Source organism: Vicia villosa, unplaced genomic scaffold, assembly GCF_029867415.1.
Source record: "Vicia villosa cultivar HV-30 ecotype Madison, WI unplaced genomic scaffold, Vvil1.0 ctg.002187F_1_1, whole genome shotgun sequence".
Lineage (NCBI taxonomy): Eukaryota > Viridiplantae > Streptophyta > Magnoliopsida > Fabales > Fabaceae > Vicia > Vicia villosa.
This window is the reverse complement of record NW_026705862.1, coordinates 1-19,167: the sequence shown is the minus strand read 5'-3', so window position 1 is coordinate 19,167 and position 19,167 is coordinate 1. Positions and strand designations below refer to the sequence as shown.

Here is a 19,167-nt window from a genome sequence, read left to right as displayed (position 1 = left end):
TTTTTATAAAAATAATTTTTTAACAAATTTACTCTAAAAAATATTACATATATTTATAAATAAATGTATAAAATAAACCATCAAGAATTGCAATTACTATAATTAACTAAAAAAAGAGTGAGTTTTGGAGGAGGAGCGGGTTTTGGCGAGCGGCGGGCTCTGGCGGGGAGGGTATGGCGGACGGCGGGTTTTGGCGGGGCGGACTTTGGCGAGCGGCGAGCCTAAAATCCCAACCCAACCCGCCATTTTTTTGGCAGGTGAGCGGGCGCCCCGGCGGGCCCCGACCCATTTTGCCACCCCTAGTCTCAACATAGCAAAACTATTTTTGTTACAAAATTTCAGAATTTAACTGTTGTTCCATCTGTTCTCACCTAAAATTTCGGTATTAATTTAAGGGTTTTGACAACGTGTCCACTTTTTGTGTGTGTGTGTGGAAAATCTTGTCCATTTGTTTTTTTGTGTTGCTGCATGCGACACGAGTTGCACGAATTATTGTTAGAATATTCTCATCAAACCAAGACAAAAACCTTTTTGAGTCCAAATAGTCAAAGGCAAAACTGAATAGTCACAACACAAACATCAAACAAACTCAACAAATACAAAGGTGACGATGAAATCTTCAATCATATGTCTTTCCATTCTAATCCTCCTAACAACCTCAAACGCATCAAACCAAACCAATAATCTCTCTGTCTACGAAACCCTTCAGCAATACGATTTCCCGGTTGGTATTCTTCCACAAGGTGCCACAAGCTACGAGCTAAACAAAAACACAGGCAGGTTCACGGTGTATTTCGAAGGAACATGTATTTTTGGTATAAGATCTTACGATCTAAGGTATAGATCCACTATCAAGGGTGTTATCTCCAGAGGTAAACTCAGTAAACTGAAGGGTATTAGTGTTAAGATTGAACTCATATGGCTCAAGATTGTGGAGGTGACTCGTCGTGGTGATGATCTTCAGTTTTCTGTTGGTGTTGCTTCTGCTGAATTTAGTGTTGATAACTTTTTAGAGATTCCTCAGTGTGGGTGTGGATTTGATTGCAATGGTTTGAAAAGTGATGGTAATTTTTCTTCTATTTAGATTTGTTTTTTATATAGTTTTACAAATATAAATTGGTGGATGATTATTGTATTTTCTGCTGTTATTTTTGAACTCTATTTCAACAGTGTGATCATTTATTTTAAAGATGATGTTTTGGCAAGTTTGTGTGAGAGGCGTAAAAAACGAGAGAGCAAAGGGGTTTTGAGTTTGGGGGCAACTATAAAGTGGGAATTGTTTCCCATTTTCATTTGAGCTTCTTGCTCCTTTTGTTTTCATTTTACTTTATCTATTTGATCCAGCAGAAGAATGCAATAGGGGGAAGATGCAATGCTCTATGATGTTATCGTGTTAAACTCTTTAGGATTGATACTTGGGTGTTGGGTCTAGAGAGCTCAATTTTCCAAGAGTTTAGTTGCCTCAAAAACTGAGTCATATAGGATGATTGAGACCATTCTCATAACCATTAGAGTGTACATGGAGACAAAAATTTGCACATTCAAGAGTGACTTGACTAGTTTGCCTGGATTAGGCCATAGGCTCCAACACTTAGAGGTCTCCTTTCACACATGACATGACAAACTTATATATTATGTACTTCACCTGATCATTATTGTTTCGGTCTGGGCCGGAGTCCAATCTATACGAAATCGAGTAACTAAAGTCTGGTCAAGTGAAGTAGATGAAATAGACACATCTTAGGTATGGACTCGATCAGAATTGACGGGACCTGATAGACCATCAAATGAGAGGGCTTACAAGATCTCCTAACATCTGTCTTATGAGCCAATTGTCCACAAGAAGGTTCTTGGACCTATAAACCCTAGACCCATGGTATGAAGTCTAAATAACGATTATGTATAAAAGTCTAATTGACGGTTTTGACTCATGTACGCATTATTCTAAACTGTAAACATCTAACCCGCGACATATCTGACTTGATTGACAAAATATTTCCATAACTACTACAAAAAGTATCTATCATTATGGTTGGGTGAAGAATTTCACCACGATTGGTGGTCCGTAGAAAGCACGCTATTTTTTACTACGTGCTATTGGTCGAGGTGAAAAATTGGATAGCGCACCACTTTTCACCACGACTGAAATTCTCAATCATGATGAAACTAGCTTGGTCATGGGTTCCAATCTCAATAAAATTATTTTGGCATTTTGCCGCGTAGACGTTTCCTCACAATTGCTAAAGCTATCCGAAGTGATAGGTGCATTGGTGATAACATTTCACAACGGTTGGGAGACCTAATCGTGGAAATTTTACATATTGTTTTATTATAACTTGTATTGTATACCACATTTTACCAAAATTGAATATGATCCAAAATATGCATCAAAATGTGGAATAAAACTATATATTATATATAGAGTTAAATATGTTTTTGATTCTCGTAAATATTGCAGATTTCATTTTTAGTTCCTCTAGATATTTTCATCGATGAATGGTCCCTCTAAAATTTTTCATCAACACTTTTAGTCCCTCCTGCTAACGTCCGTTAACAAAGTTGACGTGGCACTGCCACATGGCAATTCCAGCGTGACAATGCCAACGCGACAAAGTTGTTGACATGGATGGCACGTGGCATTTTGTCCCAATTTTATATTTTTATTTAAATTTTATTTATAGTGAGAGATATTCCTTCACAAAATTCGTCGCTAACATGAACATCATATAAAAATCCATAATCTGTTGTTAATCTGCAGCTAATTCCTAACTAATACAAACACATCATTCTTATAACCTAGACTTTATTTTTTTTTCATGATTTTTTGCAATAAAGTTTATCACATTATAAAGATATCTCTCACAAAAATTTAATTTTTTAAACTTGAGATGAATTAAATATGAATTATTTTTGCAAGTCGATTTTCTTTAAAACGGAAACAAGGAAAACGTTAGCATATGATTGATTTGTAGGCTATTATGTTTTAGGGAGTTATGTCATAACACATAAAAATATCTACAAAATTTCATGGCATTTCGAATAAGTCTTGATTTATCTTTGGTCCTAATCTAATATTTTTCAAAGGTTATATGGTCATATGATACACCGTCTTTCTCAAGCACAACAGAAACACCATTCAAGATGGTTTTTATGGCCCAAACGCAAAATTTCCAATTGTGATTGACACATCCACGTGGCATCGTGAACATCTCAATGAAAAAAAATGAAGTTGGACTAAAAGTTACTTTTGACATAAATGATGAAGCTAAAGAGATTGGAAAAAAATTTTAAATAACTAGGTTTAATAAAAAAAATACGAAAAAAACCATGTTTTCGGGGTATTTACCAAACTGTCTAGGTTTGGGACCCCAGACAAGTGAATGCGCCAAATGAAATGGCGCATACATGTGTTGCATGCCAAATCATTTGGCGCCAAAGAAGAAAAAATTAGGGCAAATATTCCAGGCCATTTCAAATGGCGCATGAGTTAGGATGCCCACACATAGGCGCCATTTCATATGGCTCCTATGTGTTGGGTTATTTTTTTTTAAAAAAAAACCACTTTGGGTATTTTCCCGCACCGTTTTTTATTCCGGTCTTTTATTTTCGTAAAAACGTCTGAGAAATCGAGTTAGTAAAATTTTTAGCCACCCCATATAATGTTTGCGTTATCGATACCGGTTTTTCACTAAAGCTCAATTTATTGATGGAAGACCGATGAACGGTTACAAGAGGTGGTAAGCGAAACTGATACATTGCCTTAAAAAAAACAGATTATACTAAACTTGCGACGAGGTCGAGCCACGATTAGGGCATCTTTTTATATTGTGCCCCACCTGACGACAAATGCTGCATTTTCGTTCCATTTTGTCGTGGACGTCCATTTCGGTTCTAATCCGTGTACTATTGGAACGCCCTTTTTTCTTTCGCCGCATTGCGTTGTTGTGCCAAACCACCTCTCCATCATACTCAGGCCAGTAATCCTCCTTGGCCACCACAGGAAACGCAACACTGTAAACTCTGAGCAATGTCTGAGTCTTGTAAATCAGAGACAGTAGTGATATAGCGTCGCGGTGGGCATATGCACATGCAGCTATGACGTGCGAGCAAGGCATACGAAAAGCTTGAAACCTTCCACAGTCGCACCAATCTTCGTCAAGAAGAACCATATATTGTTGCCTTGGCAGTCCCTCATTGTGGTCAATTGTCTCGCGCACACTGAACGTGCGATTGAATCGGTCGAAAGAAGTTACTTGGTGAGTGTTTGCTTTTGCCGATTGTTGTTGCATAAATTTCATGCAACTATCACTTAATAGTTGACCAGCTTGCCTAACATCACCCCATCTTCTGCCTCTTGTTGAGAAGAGTGAGGCCATCCTAAAGTATGTGGCCTCCACCAGTGCTGTGATTAGAAGGTTACGAATGCCTTTGAAAACGCCATTCATGGATTCCACGAGATTGGTCGTCATATGGCCCCATCGAACGCCATTGTCGTAAGTCCTTGTCCATTTGTCCCTGGAAAGATTATCTACCCAAGTACCTGCCTCTGGATTTGTCATTACAATCTCACTCCGATAATGCTGGAATGTGGGTTGGGTCAATGCATAACCAGCATTGACCAGGGCCTTTCTTAGATGTCTGTCCTTGATCTCCCGCATGAAGTTTTGGGCGATGTGGCGAATACAATAGACGTGTTTTGAAGGGGGGTCATGCCATCCGTTCGCTGGATTATTGTAAGCACTCTCTATGGAAGCGTGCCTATCAGAGATTAAACATATGTCAGGTTGGGGAGCAACATGTTCTCGGAGGTTCCTTAGAAAGAAACTCCAAGCCGCCGCAGTTTCACCTTCGACGATAGCAAATGCCACTGGAAATATGTTGCAGTTCCCGTCTTGTGCAACCGCCATGAGCATGGTTCCTTTGTATTTGCCGTATAACCATGTCCCATCAATTTGAAGTATGGGTTTACAGTGTGCAAAACCTCGGACGCAAGGTTTGAACGCCCAAAAAAGCCGATGGAATATTCCGTTTCCTTGGACAGGGTTTCCATCCGGGGCATGCGCGGGCAGTGTCTCTAGAATAGTAACAGTGCCAGGTGCGTAACTATGTAGCGCATTGAGGTATCGGGGAAGAATTTTGTATGACTCCTCCCAGTTGCCATAGACTGTCTCAATTGCCTTTGTTTTCACAACCCACGCCTTTCTGTAAGATGGAGTGTAGTTGAAGGTTGTAACGATGTGTGATATTATATTTTTAACCTTCAGAGAAGGATCAGAGCTTATGAGAGGCAAGATCTCCTGACATATAAGATCGGCACTGAGTTTTGTATGATCCTGGGAATTGTTAGGGTTGACACACGTGTGTTTCTGCGTAATCGACCCTATTTTCCATGCATTACTTCTCTTCCTATAAGAAGCCAACAGTCTGAACCCGCACTCTGGATTTTTACAAGTGATTACATACCGTTCCAGGTTTGAACGGTCTACTTCAAAATCAACGTTGTTCGCCATGTGCCATTTTTTTATTCTTCTCAGACAAGCCTCCTTAGAAGGAAACTTGTCTCCTTCCTTTAATTCTTCGTCATTTTGGATGTAGGGTGTAAAGAAGATGTCAGATGATGGTTCGTCACCTTGCAGGTTCAAGTTACTCATATGTGCTGGAGGTGCGTACGCATGAGCTGGAGGCACCAACGTTTGTTGCTCATCGTCGGATTCCTCGTTGACCATGTCGTCAAATTCAGTTTCCAGATCATCTTCTTCCTCGTCTATGACGTCAACCTTGTCTTGCTCGTTGATTGGTGGGTCAATAACTTGTGACTGGACAACATGAGTTTCTTGTGTCTCAACCTGAAGAGTAACGTACAACTCGATGGAATCCAACCCAGAGTATTCGTGGGTGGTAAACATATCTTGCAAGTCTTCGTCAGTGGCAATCTCCATCTCGTAAAACTTGACGGTGTTGTCTTCATTGAAAGAGGGACATTGGTAAAAAATGCTTGCAATAGGACCCATTGCAATCTTAGAGTATAGTCGCTGAATGAAGTATGAAAATGTTGCTCTTTTGCTCAACAACAATGGTACAACCTGAGTGTTTCTCATCACAAAACCGGCTATCTCATGAGAGTAAGTCTCACCGTTTAGATGGGCATGCACAAGGTACTGGGTAGATGAGGTCATTTTGAAGGGGAAAGTGTGTGGGTGTTGTAAGCTCAAGTCAGATTAGGTAAAATTGTTGGTGTGAGTTGTAATGTTTAGTATATATTGGATGTCTTATAAATTGTGCTTCTTACGTCCTTGCATTATCTCAACACATAGACACGCTGATCTATGTCCTGTACCCCATCACGAGTCTGAAAGGATTCCTGATAAGATTCCTGTAACGATTCCCCTAAGCAGCGCATGCATGCAACCCTATCTGGCAGCTAGTTCTGCAATAATTATATATATATATATATATATATATATATATATATATATATATATATATATATATATATATATATATATATATATATATATACACACACACATGTGTGTGTGTGTTTTTATTTAGGCATATATATACGTATATATATATTTATATACGTATATATATATTTATATATATATATATATATATATATATATATATATATATATATATATATATATATATATATCTTTATCTTTGTTTATGTATATATAAATATTTATTTATATATAAATATTTATATATATATATATATATATATATATATATATATATATATATATATATATATATATATATATATATATTTATGTTAATATATGGTGGTTCTTACAGACCCACTAGTATAGGTCTGCCACTATCTCCCGAATTGATTAAAAAGGACAGGCACACTGATCTAGGTCTGCAACAGGATTCCGTATTGATTGTAAAAGACAGACACACTGATCAAGGTCTGCCACCAAATTCCGAATTGATTATACAAGACAGACACACTGATCTATGTCTGCCACCAGATTCCGAATTGATTATACAAGACAGACACACTGATCTATGTCTGCCACCAGATTCCGAATTGATTATAAAAGACAGACACACTGATTTAGGTCTGTTTATATATAAATAATAATGATGTATATATATTTTAAATAATAATTACGTATATATATATTGTATTTAAGAAATGTAAATATTGTAATTAATAATTATATGTATTTTAATAATATATATAGTACTAATTATAAATATAGTTAATAATTACGTATATAAATTACCAATTATATGTATGTTAATTATTGTACACATCCGCTAGGGTAAATTACTAATTATAATATATATTGTCCTGACGAAAACAACGAACACAACAACCAAATTTATTTTAATTCAATGACCCTGCGTTGACAACACAAAACCATCGGTAAATCACGATGTTAAGTTGCAGAATAGAAAAGAAGAGAAAAGAACACAGAACAACTGGTAGTACACGCTCACTCTTTGCAACAAATAAAACAACAGTTAATCTAAACTACTCAAGTGTCACTGCAATAACGAGGGAATCTTCAACGCCTCGGTTAACTTCTCCACTGTGTGTCCAAAACATTAGATCCACGTCCACATCGTCTTTCACACGATCCCAATAATACATGTACGTGCCTTCAGGGTTATTATCCGTCAACGTAATGTATGGACATCGGTAATCTAGCTGTTTAACTTTTCTGGTTGGACCATCTAGTTGACGAAACCCAGTGTTGATGGCTCTAACAATTCTCTAGAAATTCCAGTGAGGATTAAGGAAAACCCGCATGTGACTACCTTCCTCAAAGAAGACCACAGCCCAAACTGAGTTCATTTTTAAGTGTTTACACTAAGAATGAAAGAAGAGTTAGTACTTCAACTCCACACACACACTTCTATTTATAGCAGGTGCAAGGCAGAGGGAAATTTTATTGTTAATTATTAATAACTTAAATAATAATCGGAAACTTTGTAACAATAAAATATCAATTCATTGAAATATGTTAACAACATTTAATTGAAAGGTACAAATATGCTAAGAACATTTAATTGAACGGTACAAAAGTTACTGAAATGATATAGAAACTGTAGCGTCTAGGATATAACAACAGTTAAAACAATGTCTTCTCTGTCCTCCATCATTAGAGTGCATTGGATGTCGTCTTCCATGGTCTCCCACCAACGTTGCCTTTCGAGAAAGACACCTCCCCTAGTTCGAAGTCTCTTGATAGATCTGATTTGTTCGCCTGGACTGCACTCCCCGTCCAAAAACCTAAGGATGTTTCTCTTAAGCTGGTCCATGGTTTGGATATTCCAAAACATCACCTGCATTGGAGGTTTGACGGCAGAGTAGATAACGTATCCGTTCCTTCTACGAACGTCCGGTTGATAGACCAGACGCCTCACAGGTGGTGGAGGCTCAGAAGTCCGGTGCGAGCTATCTGGCCTTATTCGAGATCTCATTTTTCAGTGTGGGTACTGATGCGCATGAAACCCTAATTTATAGAGGCATGGACGTCTTGCCTTAGGTCCATTTCTTCATTAGGGTTTCATCTAGGGTTTTGCATGCAGGTCCAAAAACGAAAACCCTAATTTTGAAAAAAAAAAGGTTCCTTCTAATGCGCCATTCCATTTGGCGCATTAGTGTTTTTTGTTTCCTGCAAGTCGCCATTTCATTTGGCGCATAAGAAGGATTTAAAAAAAAAACCAAATGGAATGGCGCATATGTTGTTGGTATGGACCACTCCTGGTCCCACATGGTCCCCACCTGCATGTCTGAAAGCAGTTACTGTTAACTAGCATGGGCCTGCAGCAATTGCTGAAACGATTCATGAAAGGAGTTACTGTTAACCAGCATGCGCCTGCAACAATTTCTGATACGATTCTTGATAAGATTCCTGCCAGGATTCCTCCTACTCCTGCATGCATGCTACCCGAGCTGTCACCTAGATCTGAGCTGCATGCATGACACCATGCCTTGCCACCGAAAGTTTGACTGCATGCATGCCAACAATTTCTGCAGAAGCAACACCTAGCACTTATGGATGTGTTGACATGTCCAGCATGCAGGATGTTACCGTTTTTTGCCTCATGAATATATAAGGCACTTAGAATTCCGGAGAAACCTCACCATTATCACTCACCTACTCTAACAACAATCCTTTTGCAATCAGCTTACGAATTTACATCCTTCAACCATGTCTCTCCTAACAATGGGCGAAACACACAGAGGAACCCCCCAGAACATCGCTACCTACGTAAGTATATTAGTATTACTTTAAAATCATGCAACTATCCCTGATCAACTAACTGATTTTTTTTGGCATACTTACTCTTTTCAGAACGCTCAACGTTTTCGCACTCGTAGTTGTAACACCCTTCTAAACCCCCACGGAAATTAATAATTAAATCAGAGTAACATGCACAAGGGCGTCACAATTCATAAATAAAATAAACAACATCGGTCATATGTCATACATTCACTAAGAAACATTTCATTATAACTCATAATTCATAATATATCATGTTGACACAGCGGAATAACATCAACTAATTACATCACATCATCGATGTATTAATCCTAAAATAAATTAAACAAAACTGAGTTATAATCATAAACTCAAAAACAGCGTTTCCCCCAGTGTTACACCTATCAGAGCATGACCCGACGTTAGACAACATATTGACTCATGAGCTAATCCTCACCGAGTCAGAGCCGCTATCCTCAATCTGAAAAATATAGTGTAAGGGTGAGTCTCATTCGCAATTAACAAATATTATTGCATTATAAATAACAACACATCAATAGTTATATTATTCACCCAATCCATCTATATTCAGATAATCCATCATCACACAAAGCACACAATACCAATCATAACAATGAAATACATTCAGTCACGTTATCAAATCCATGCATATGAATGCAACTGACTCTATGCATGTGGTAACAAACATCACCAGTGGAATCATCCACCGACCGATCTATCATCAATTCAGATACGGCCCTGCCAGCACAAATTCCACACAATGGGAATTCTGCCCCTCGCTGAATCCTTTCATCATCTAGGATTCAGCTCATGTTTATGAATGCATGCAACATATATATAACATACTTTCATCGTTACCATTCTATGAGTAGCATCATCTATACTCATTTCATCATCATCATCATCAATACTAAGCATGTTCATATATACATTACATCATTCAATACATTCAATCACCATCACCATCATTACAGAACATACATGTATTACACTAATCATCATCATCAAAAGTAAGAATATACATGTATTCACATCTTCCAAAACAATTCAATCATCATTGTACAATTCTCAACAATCATCACATAATCATGTTTTCAAACACGTCTTATATTGTCACATCTCATCACATATGTCAACAATATATCATCCATCAAACGAACAAAGTATTCAAATCATACTCATATTATCACATGAAATATCTCATGAGTTCCATTACACAATCAAACAAGATCATCATACGAATCATGTTTAAAACATAGCATGTATTGTCATATCTCATCATATATATGTACAATACATCATTCATCAAACAATAAATTCATAATTCAAAATTAATTGAAAGATACACCTCATTTTATCATTTAAACTCATAGGTTATCTCATAAGGTTCATCATACTCGAAACGGCACTAAAAACAGAGTTACGGATCAAAAGTTACGCATCATTGAACTTTCAAAGAAAATCACAAAACAGAATTTTTACACACAGAACCCATACGAGTATGGCACCTCCCATACGCTCCCATACGCGTATGGCCCAAACCCATACGCGTATCAGCCATCCCATACGCGAATCAACAGAACTAATTTTACACTGAGAATTTCCATACGAGTATGAACACACCCATACGCGTATGGCCTCATCCCATACGCTCCCATACGCGTATCACCAAATCTCATACGCATTTCACCAGTTTTCTCCAAAAATATGCAATTTCGCACCAGTACGTTTTCCACTCGTTTTCACTCATAACAGGCTACGATTTTAAGTCTAAAACACCATCTTTTTACACATTAACATATGGTATTCATCCAATTTCATCAATCTATTATCCTATGTCAGTTTTACACATTAAAACCTAACTTTCTATCCAATTATTGGAAACCCATAACTCATATTCAGTGTTTCATGGAAGAACACAACAACACAACAATTGATATAATACCCACAACACAAACATCAATTAACATACAATTCTATATAGAATTCACAGAGGTATTCATCAATTATTCAACTTCTATTAAAATTATTCCAAAACCTAACTCTGACATATGATCAAATTGACTCAACAACACAACCAAACATGCATTATCATCCATAATTACAATAAGAGATGGTAATTGGAAGAGTCCCCCCTTACCTTAGCCAAAGATTCTTGATTGGTCTTCTTCCTCTTTGGTTCCTCTTTACGTTCCTCATCTCTTCTCTTCCACTTCTCATTTTTCACGTTCTGACTCTATTTCCTTATTTTCTTTATTTTATGAAAACATAAAATATTTAGTAATGGGCTTACTCACTTAGCACCCCAATACTACTAATCTCACCATCCGGCCCAATGGCCCTTAATCCATAATTCTCCAATAATTCAACAAAATACTAAATAATTCTAAATAATAATTTAATTTCCGATTAAATTAAAATTAGAAAATATGGGGTGTTACAACTCTCCCCCACTAAAAGAGTTTTCGTCCTCGAAAACATATCCCAAGTAACCAGCTCGTATAAGAGTCCTCCACCTGACTCTCCAGCTCCCAATTAACATTACCATCATTCAATCCAAAAAAATCCATCTGACATAACCAACAGGAAACATGTTCCATAAATTCAAATCCCAGTCCTTACGTCGCATTTGACCATCCAAAAGTATACCACTCGTTATATCTTCAAAAGGTTAACAACAACAGAACATTGAGGTACAACCAATACAATACGCTCAACAACCGAGTAATACAATCACACAATCTATAGTATGATCACACTGATCAACACTGCAGTAATGCATACCATTTACCAAACATACCAACCTTAGACATACTCTTCCATCTGAGCGATAAAATAATACTTACACTTTTCACCAACTGCTTCCTTCAAGAACTCAATACTCATATCCCTATACCATTGAATTCCAATTATCTGACTCCTCTTAAGTCAAGCCATCGATTATCCAACACTTTACATTCCGCTTTTTCCGCACTACTCTGACTACTCATCACAATCATCTATACCAAATAGATTTCTGAGTTTTACCCGATTCCGACTCTCTTTACTCATTCGTTTCAAGAATCATTCTTCATCATTCATGGTACTAATCTACCATTTAGAAATCCTTACTTGCATCCAACAAAAACCAATTCCTGATTTACTTCCTCTATTTAAACATCCTAACCATCCGAACCAGTGCACACTCATCAGCCTCAATATACCATCGCTTACAAAATAGCTCAACTAAGTCACGCTCTCTACTAAGAATGAAATCAACTCCGTCCTTCATAGAGTGTAATTCCTCATTATATATGTAATTTACAATATCGCCTCAATAACAGCACAAAATTATTACAACATCATTGTGGACCGTCCTTTCGGGCCATACCCCTCCGCGGGTGGGATACGTGAACTGACTCCTTTTTTGTCGATCGGACGCTTTCGCGCCACTTTTGAAAAAGTTTACAGAGTCGCCACCGACCTTTTATTTTATCCAATGAAGGAAAGGTTTATAAAAGAAACAGAAAAAAGACCTTTGAGAGATTCTGGGTAAGGGGGTAGGTTATACAAAGGGAAGGTGTTAGCACCCTTTGTATCCATGGTTATCCATGGGCTCTTTAGTTTGCTTAGCTCATTTGCTTTACTTTTCAATTAATTCGGAATGCTTTACCTGTGTTTTTGAAATACCTTTGCAAATAGAATTTGTAATGATCCTTGTGCGGATATATACAAATGCTTGTTTATCTTTCGAAAGATGTTTTGAAAAGATCGTTAATTTTGTAATGATCCGTGTTTGGATGTATACAAAATATTGTCTTTTGGAAAATTTGTTTTGAAAAACAACAGTGTATGAGAATTTTGTTTGTTTTGATTTTTGAGCAAGCAAACTAGGAGGTCTACCCTGAGTTAGGAGGTCTTTATCCTTGTTCCCTTTAAAAATCTATCCATTCGTCGGATATAAACAAAAGGTTCGATTTTGTACTCGAAACAGTAGAAATGTAACTTTGATTTTGAAAAGAGTGAAAAGGGATTACCCTAGGAGGTGCAAATGTGATTGTGATTGGATTCAGATATTTATCTTTGAAGTTAGTGATCTGACGGTTCAGTTTTATCTTTGACATACACGCAGTTTATATGGGTGCTGGAAATTAAAATGCGGAAATGTAAAGTGCAGAAAGTAAATCTACGCTATTACATCGATTGTGCGGGAAATGTAAACTAGCCTATTTACATGAATTTGACATCCTATACATTTATCTAGGAATTTTAAATTGCAAGAAATAAAAGGCATATTTTTGTATTTTTGTGATTTATTTTAAATATAATTAATGCATTATTAATTAATTTAAAATAAAGAAAAGATGGAAATATGATTGAGCCTAGCAAATAAGTTTAAAAATATGTACAAAATGTTTGTTAATTGATTTTAGAACAAAACTAATTTTTTTTGGAATTTTTGAAATTGTTTTTGGATATTTTAAGTTAATCAAAACATAATTATGCAAATAATTACACAAATAATTAAAACTTAAAGAGAAAATTATCCTAAATATGTACAAAATTAGTTTATGATATATAAACAATATTTAACACAAAGAACAATTTTTTTTATGATTTTTTGACTAATTAAAATAATTAATAAGCAAATATACAAATACATACTAATTAATTATGAAAAATATTGAAATTTTGAAGAAAAATAAAATATTTTTGTTTCATAAAATAATATATTATTTTAGAAGTTTAAAATATTTTTTGTGGGATTTTTTGAATTTTAAAACTATTTTTAATTAATTTAACAAAGAAATTAAAATAAAATAGAAAATAAAATAAAAATAGAAAGGATACTGATTCAGTGTGGTGAGGAGCTGAGGCTCCATGGTGTGCATGCGTGTCTGATGCGTTGGATTAAAGGTTGAAGTGATTCAAGGGCTCAGATCTTGAGGTTGCATCATAATAACATGGTAATCAGTGCGTGTGATTAATGGAACTTTCAAAGTCCACCCTGGGACCCACGCTGGCTGACCAGCGAATGAGAAGCGTGGGATGAGCCACGCATGCATGCAGAAAAGTCAAGGCTGGGCTGACGAACCACGCTGGGACGCGTGGTCGTCTTCAACCTCCAGAAGTCTGGTTTTTGGACTCAAATAGCGGGGGTTTTTAACCTCCCCTATTTTAACAATAAAAATGCAGCTTTTGGTAACTTCACAACCTGCAAAAAACAAACGTTAAGAATGAATGAAAGTGACCCAGATCCCCTAATTAGGATGCCCTGAGTCCAAATATAGCATTAGTTTTGTGGTTTGAGGTCTGTAGCTAGGGATTCGAAGATATCAAAGTTTGAACACTTATATGTATTTGTTAATGGCATGAGGTGATTCTCACGTGGCAACTCTCATGTTAAAGCCCAGATCACTCCTATAGGACCTTATGAACATATTAGGATGGTTAGTTTACATGGAAATTGATTGCATATAAGAAAACGAAAGTCAAGTGCATATGTACATGAAGAACACTATGCTCACTATACGACTCTCATGGGACTATGTTAGGAGTTCAATCTTACTCTATATGATTTGAGAAGATGATTGGAAAGCTTTGTTTGTATTAATATTGCTTGGAATATAGAATTTGAAAATTACAAAGTGTATGTATTTTTTGGAGAATTTTATGATAATGATAGCTATGCTCTTGCCCTCAATTCGTGTCTCCCTTTGTTGCTGAAGTATGCTACTCCTTTTATAGCCAAAAGGCTGCTTGGAAGTGAAGCAAGAAGCTATAGTTGTCTTTGTTGAAAGTTTGGTTCTTTAATATTAAAAAAACTTTGAATTTTTGACCAAGCCTTGACTCCATTCAATGCTCTTGTCTTGGGCATCAATCTTCTGCAGAAAATTGAAGATTTTGGAGGTGAGTCATACTTGGAGACCAAGTCACCAATTATCCATGCAATTTTCTTTTGATTTTAATCTTAAAATAAGATAAAATCATGTCAAAAATGGATAATATAGATGTGGGCTTTGTCTTGGTCGTGGGAGGCCCATAGTATCATGGCAAAGATGTTTGGACCATAAAAACTTGGCATCTTTTGGAAAAAAAACATTTTTGAGCAATGTTGATTTCATGCATTTTCCCAAAATTTAGCCAACTTCAACAAGGTGTAAATCCTTCAATTTTTGTCATATGAAGGAGATCTTGCACTTTTTGGAAACCTCAAAGAGTCCTCTAACCAATGTCTTTGGTCTCATATCAAAATGATTTTTGGTTCTCCTTGTGTGTCCATTTGAAAAAAGTGTCTTTTTGTTGACTTTGAAAATGACCTGTAATGTCTTTGGCCATATTTTTCAAATGGTGAATGCTATGACCATGGGATCAATTGCATTTGAAAGATAATTGAATTTCCTTCAAAATGAGCTTTGGTTGACATTTTTTGGATGAAGGATGAGAGAGTTATGATCAGTCAAAGTTGAGTTGACTTTTCAGGCAAAAACCCTAATTTTGAATCTTAGGGTTTTGTTGATTTTTGATCTTTCCTTGATGAATTGTGATCATCCAATGATCAAATGTTGAATCCTTTGACAAAATATGGACTTTGACAAAAAATTTCATTTTTGACTGTCAGTTGACTTTTTGGTCAAACGGGTCGTCTGTTGACTGTTTGAGCTGCTGACGGTGCGTCTGAGTGAATTGAAGTTTGAAAATTTGTATGATGGTACTTTGAGATGTATGGATGTATATGAAATCCATTTGAGCTCTCAAAACTTGTTGCTCCTGTTAAAACAAGAAAAACCCTGATTAGGGACTGTCTGTATAGGAGGCAGTTAAGCGTACCTGATTTTTGTGCAGTGTTGAGTTTCTGCTAATCATGTGATATTCAGAAGACTTCTAACACAAAAATCTTGGAAATTTGAATTGTGAATGATTGATTTGATTGATTGTACAAATCACTGTGAATTGTACTGTCTGCAGTTTGTCTGTCAACCGACTGTTCGTGTACTGAAGCAGCAGTTAAAGTGAAAAAGTCAACTGTCAAAGTTAATTTTCTTTTCTTTTTTTTTTTGTTGTTATTTTTGTCTTTGTTTTGTGTGAAGCATGAAAATTTATTTACATGACTTGTTAGAAACATAATAAATAACTGATATTTACGGTATGCGGGCAAAATTACCGATAATAACCTGAAAATTGTTAAATGCACAGAAATAGAAATATTTGACTGGCAGAAACACACAAAATATTATCTTAGTAATTAAGCAATATTATGACAAATAGCACAACATTTAATACTGACAGTACAAATATCACATACTATATTGAACAGTACGACGAATAAACGGTACATTTAAGAAATAAGAAATACGGCAAATTTTAAGAATGACGATTAATGACCCATGCTATGAACAATAACATGTAGATGATTGGGAGCATAACCATTGCAGGTCCACACTCCTCAGGACTGTGCAGGCAGAAGAAAGTTGCGATCACCGTAGCAATGGTGATGACTGTAAGAAACAGTGTCTCTATCCATTTTGCCATTCTTGCTAGGAAAGAAGAAAGAAAATGGATGATGAAGTAGAAATTTGAAAGATGATTTAGAATTTGATGTGAGATTTGTGAAAAGGATGAGAGGTATTTATAGAATGGAAAGATGATAGAGACGTTGGGGAATGATGTGATTCCGTACAAATGGAAATTTGAGTGGAAGTGAGATTTGAAAGAAAGTGTAAGGTATTGTTGGAAAAAGAGAGATGGAGAATAAAGTTGAGATTTGAATTTGAAAGGAGAGATTTGAAAAGATTTTGAAAATAATGGAATATAGTACAAAAGTTAGTGGGAAACCAAAAACAATTGTTACCAGTACAGTGTGAGTTTCCTGCTTTTGCGCCTGCAAAAAGATTTAACCCTGCATGAACTGTGTTAGTACTATTTATCTGTAAAATAAATAAATAGTATTTGTGGTGTAATGAACAGCATTTGGCGTTTGCGTAAGAATAAATTCCACTGTTAGCCAAGTTACTGTGTAAGAGAAATTCTGAAATTTAAGCACTTCATATGTTTAGGATATTTGAAATAAAAATCCATGTTTATATGAAACTCTTAATTTTCAGATTGAAGTTTTCTTAAAAAAGATGTGGGCAAATTTTGGGGTATAACAGTTGCCCCTATTCAATCTTCTTAAACCTGAAGAGATTGTCTGAAATCTGAGGGTTGAAGATGATTGAATAAATAGATGCCCTGAAAATTTGCACTTACCTTGATCAGCAGAGATGTTGGAAGTTGCATTTGAATGTTGTCTGTGAAATGTTGTTGGCAGATTGAAACATTACCTGAGATGGGCTTTCGGATGCCACCTGGACAATGTGTTGATGATTTGTTCATCAGAATGAATCTGTTGATTATATCTTGATGAAGGATTTGAAAGTTGATCATTGTGGAACCATTTGAGGTATCACTTTAGATCTGCAATGTTAGATCGTTCTGGAACCGTCTGAGGTTTCGCCTTAGATCTGAAATGCTAGATCGTTCTGGAACCGTCGGAGGTATCGCCTTAGATCTGAAATGCTAGATCGTCCTGGAACCGTCTGAGGTTTCGCCTTAGATCTGTAATGCTAGATCGTTCTGGAACCGTCTGAGGTATCGCCTTAGACTAGCAATGTTAGATGATAAATGAGTTGAGAATGAGAGTTCTTCAGAGTGAATCTTTGGTTTGATTGTATCTGAAAGGACTGCTTGTCTGAATAAGATTCAGGATGAACACTGCATGTGAGTGAGAACATCTTTGCTGAAGACATCTGTCTACCTGAAAAATCAAGTTAATAATATGCAATGTCTATGATGCATGTATGATATGAGATCCTCGAGCTAGAGGAGAAATATGCAAGTTATGTTGTGTATGAATATGCGTATGATGCATGATTGTGAATGTGAATATGAGTGTGAATGTGATGCATGGTTTATGCAGCTTAGAGCGTGTCAAGCTCCTGATTGGGAAAATAAATCCCAGCTTAGTTGTCAAGAAATGAAGGCATTGCGATTGGGAAAATAAATCCCTGCTAGCCATTTGGAAGTGAAGGCATCGTGGTTGCTGATGATCTTCTGTCTCGCTTGAGTACCCTGGGTTGGGGAAATTCTTTGAGAACCAGGATGTTCTTTTGAAGGATCTTTGATTACTGCTCGGGGATGAACAGTAGTTTTGAGAGTTCGGACTGTGACGCCCTTTGGAGTGGGAATGAGGAAGATGCATAATCCTCCGATGCACTATCTGACCAAGTTTGGGTGCGGAGATCACACCTTCTGAAGACAGTAATCTGGAACAACCCTGCTGGGGAATAAGACTTCTTTCGAAAGAAAAATCTTTTTGAGGGATTTGTTGAGGAATGTGTCTCCATTGGGGAAACTTCCTTCTGATGCTGGTTTAGGATAACGTCCAAATAATTGGGACATGTCCGGAATGCTATTCCTGTTTTTCCTGGTAAACATCAATCATATTCAAATGCATATGTTCATTCAAAATATCATTGGGATGCTCGTGTATTCAAAACAGAAAAAATGAAAATGTTAGTTATAAGCTGCATTGATTTTTGAAAAGGTGCCGTGATAGGCGGATTAGTATAGGGAGACAACAATCCTAGAAGTAGGAAATTGTCAGAAAGTTTTGAAAAGTATTTATGAAAAGAAATAGCTATGTGAGAACGATCCAGTCAAGTTTCAATTCTGCTATTGCCAATCTGTCTTTGAGCATCTCATCCCTCACTTGTTGGAAGTAAGTGATTGGACTGATCGGTGTCTTTGAGGTGTTGAACCTTGTCGGTGAGTAGGCAGCTGAGCGGGACATAGTTGTATGCTTTATTCCCTAATTTTTGCCTAGGCTGCCCTTTCAGGTTTTCAGCCTACCGGGATTGTATTTGTTTTGTCTCTAATTTTTGCCTGGATCGCCCTT

At 36.5% G+C, this 19,167-nt stretch overlaps 1 protein-coding gene across 1 annotated transcript; it reads left to right on the top strand.

Annotated features, from left to right (window-relative positions):
• The first annotated feature begins 491 nt into the window (after positions 1-491).
• LOC131638130 (uncharacterized protein At5g01610-like) lies at positions 492-1,191 on the top strand. Its single transcript, XM_058908679.1, has one exon. The coding sequence runs from the start codon at positions 611-613 to the stop codon at positions 1,082-1,084; it is 474 nt and encodes a 157-aa protein (XP_058764662.1). The 5' UTR covers positions 492-610; the 3' UTR covers positions 1,085-1,191.
• The last annotated feature ends 17,976 nt before the right edge of the window (positions 1,192-19,167 follow it).

What these genes read in the sequence shown, in the direction of transcription:
- LOC131638130 (XM_058908679.1), top strand. Translation starts at nt 611, where the DNA reads ATGAAATCTTCAATCATATGTCTTTCCATTCTAATCCTCCTAACAACC.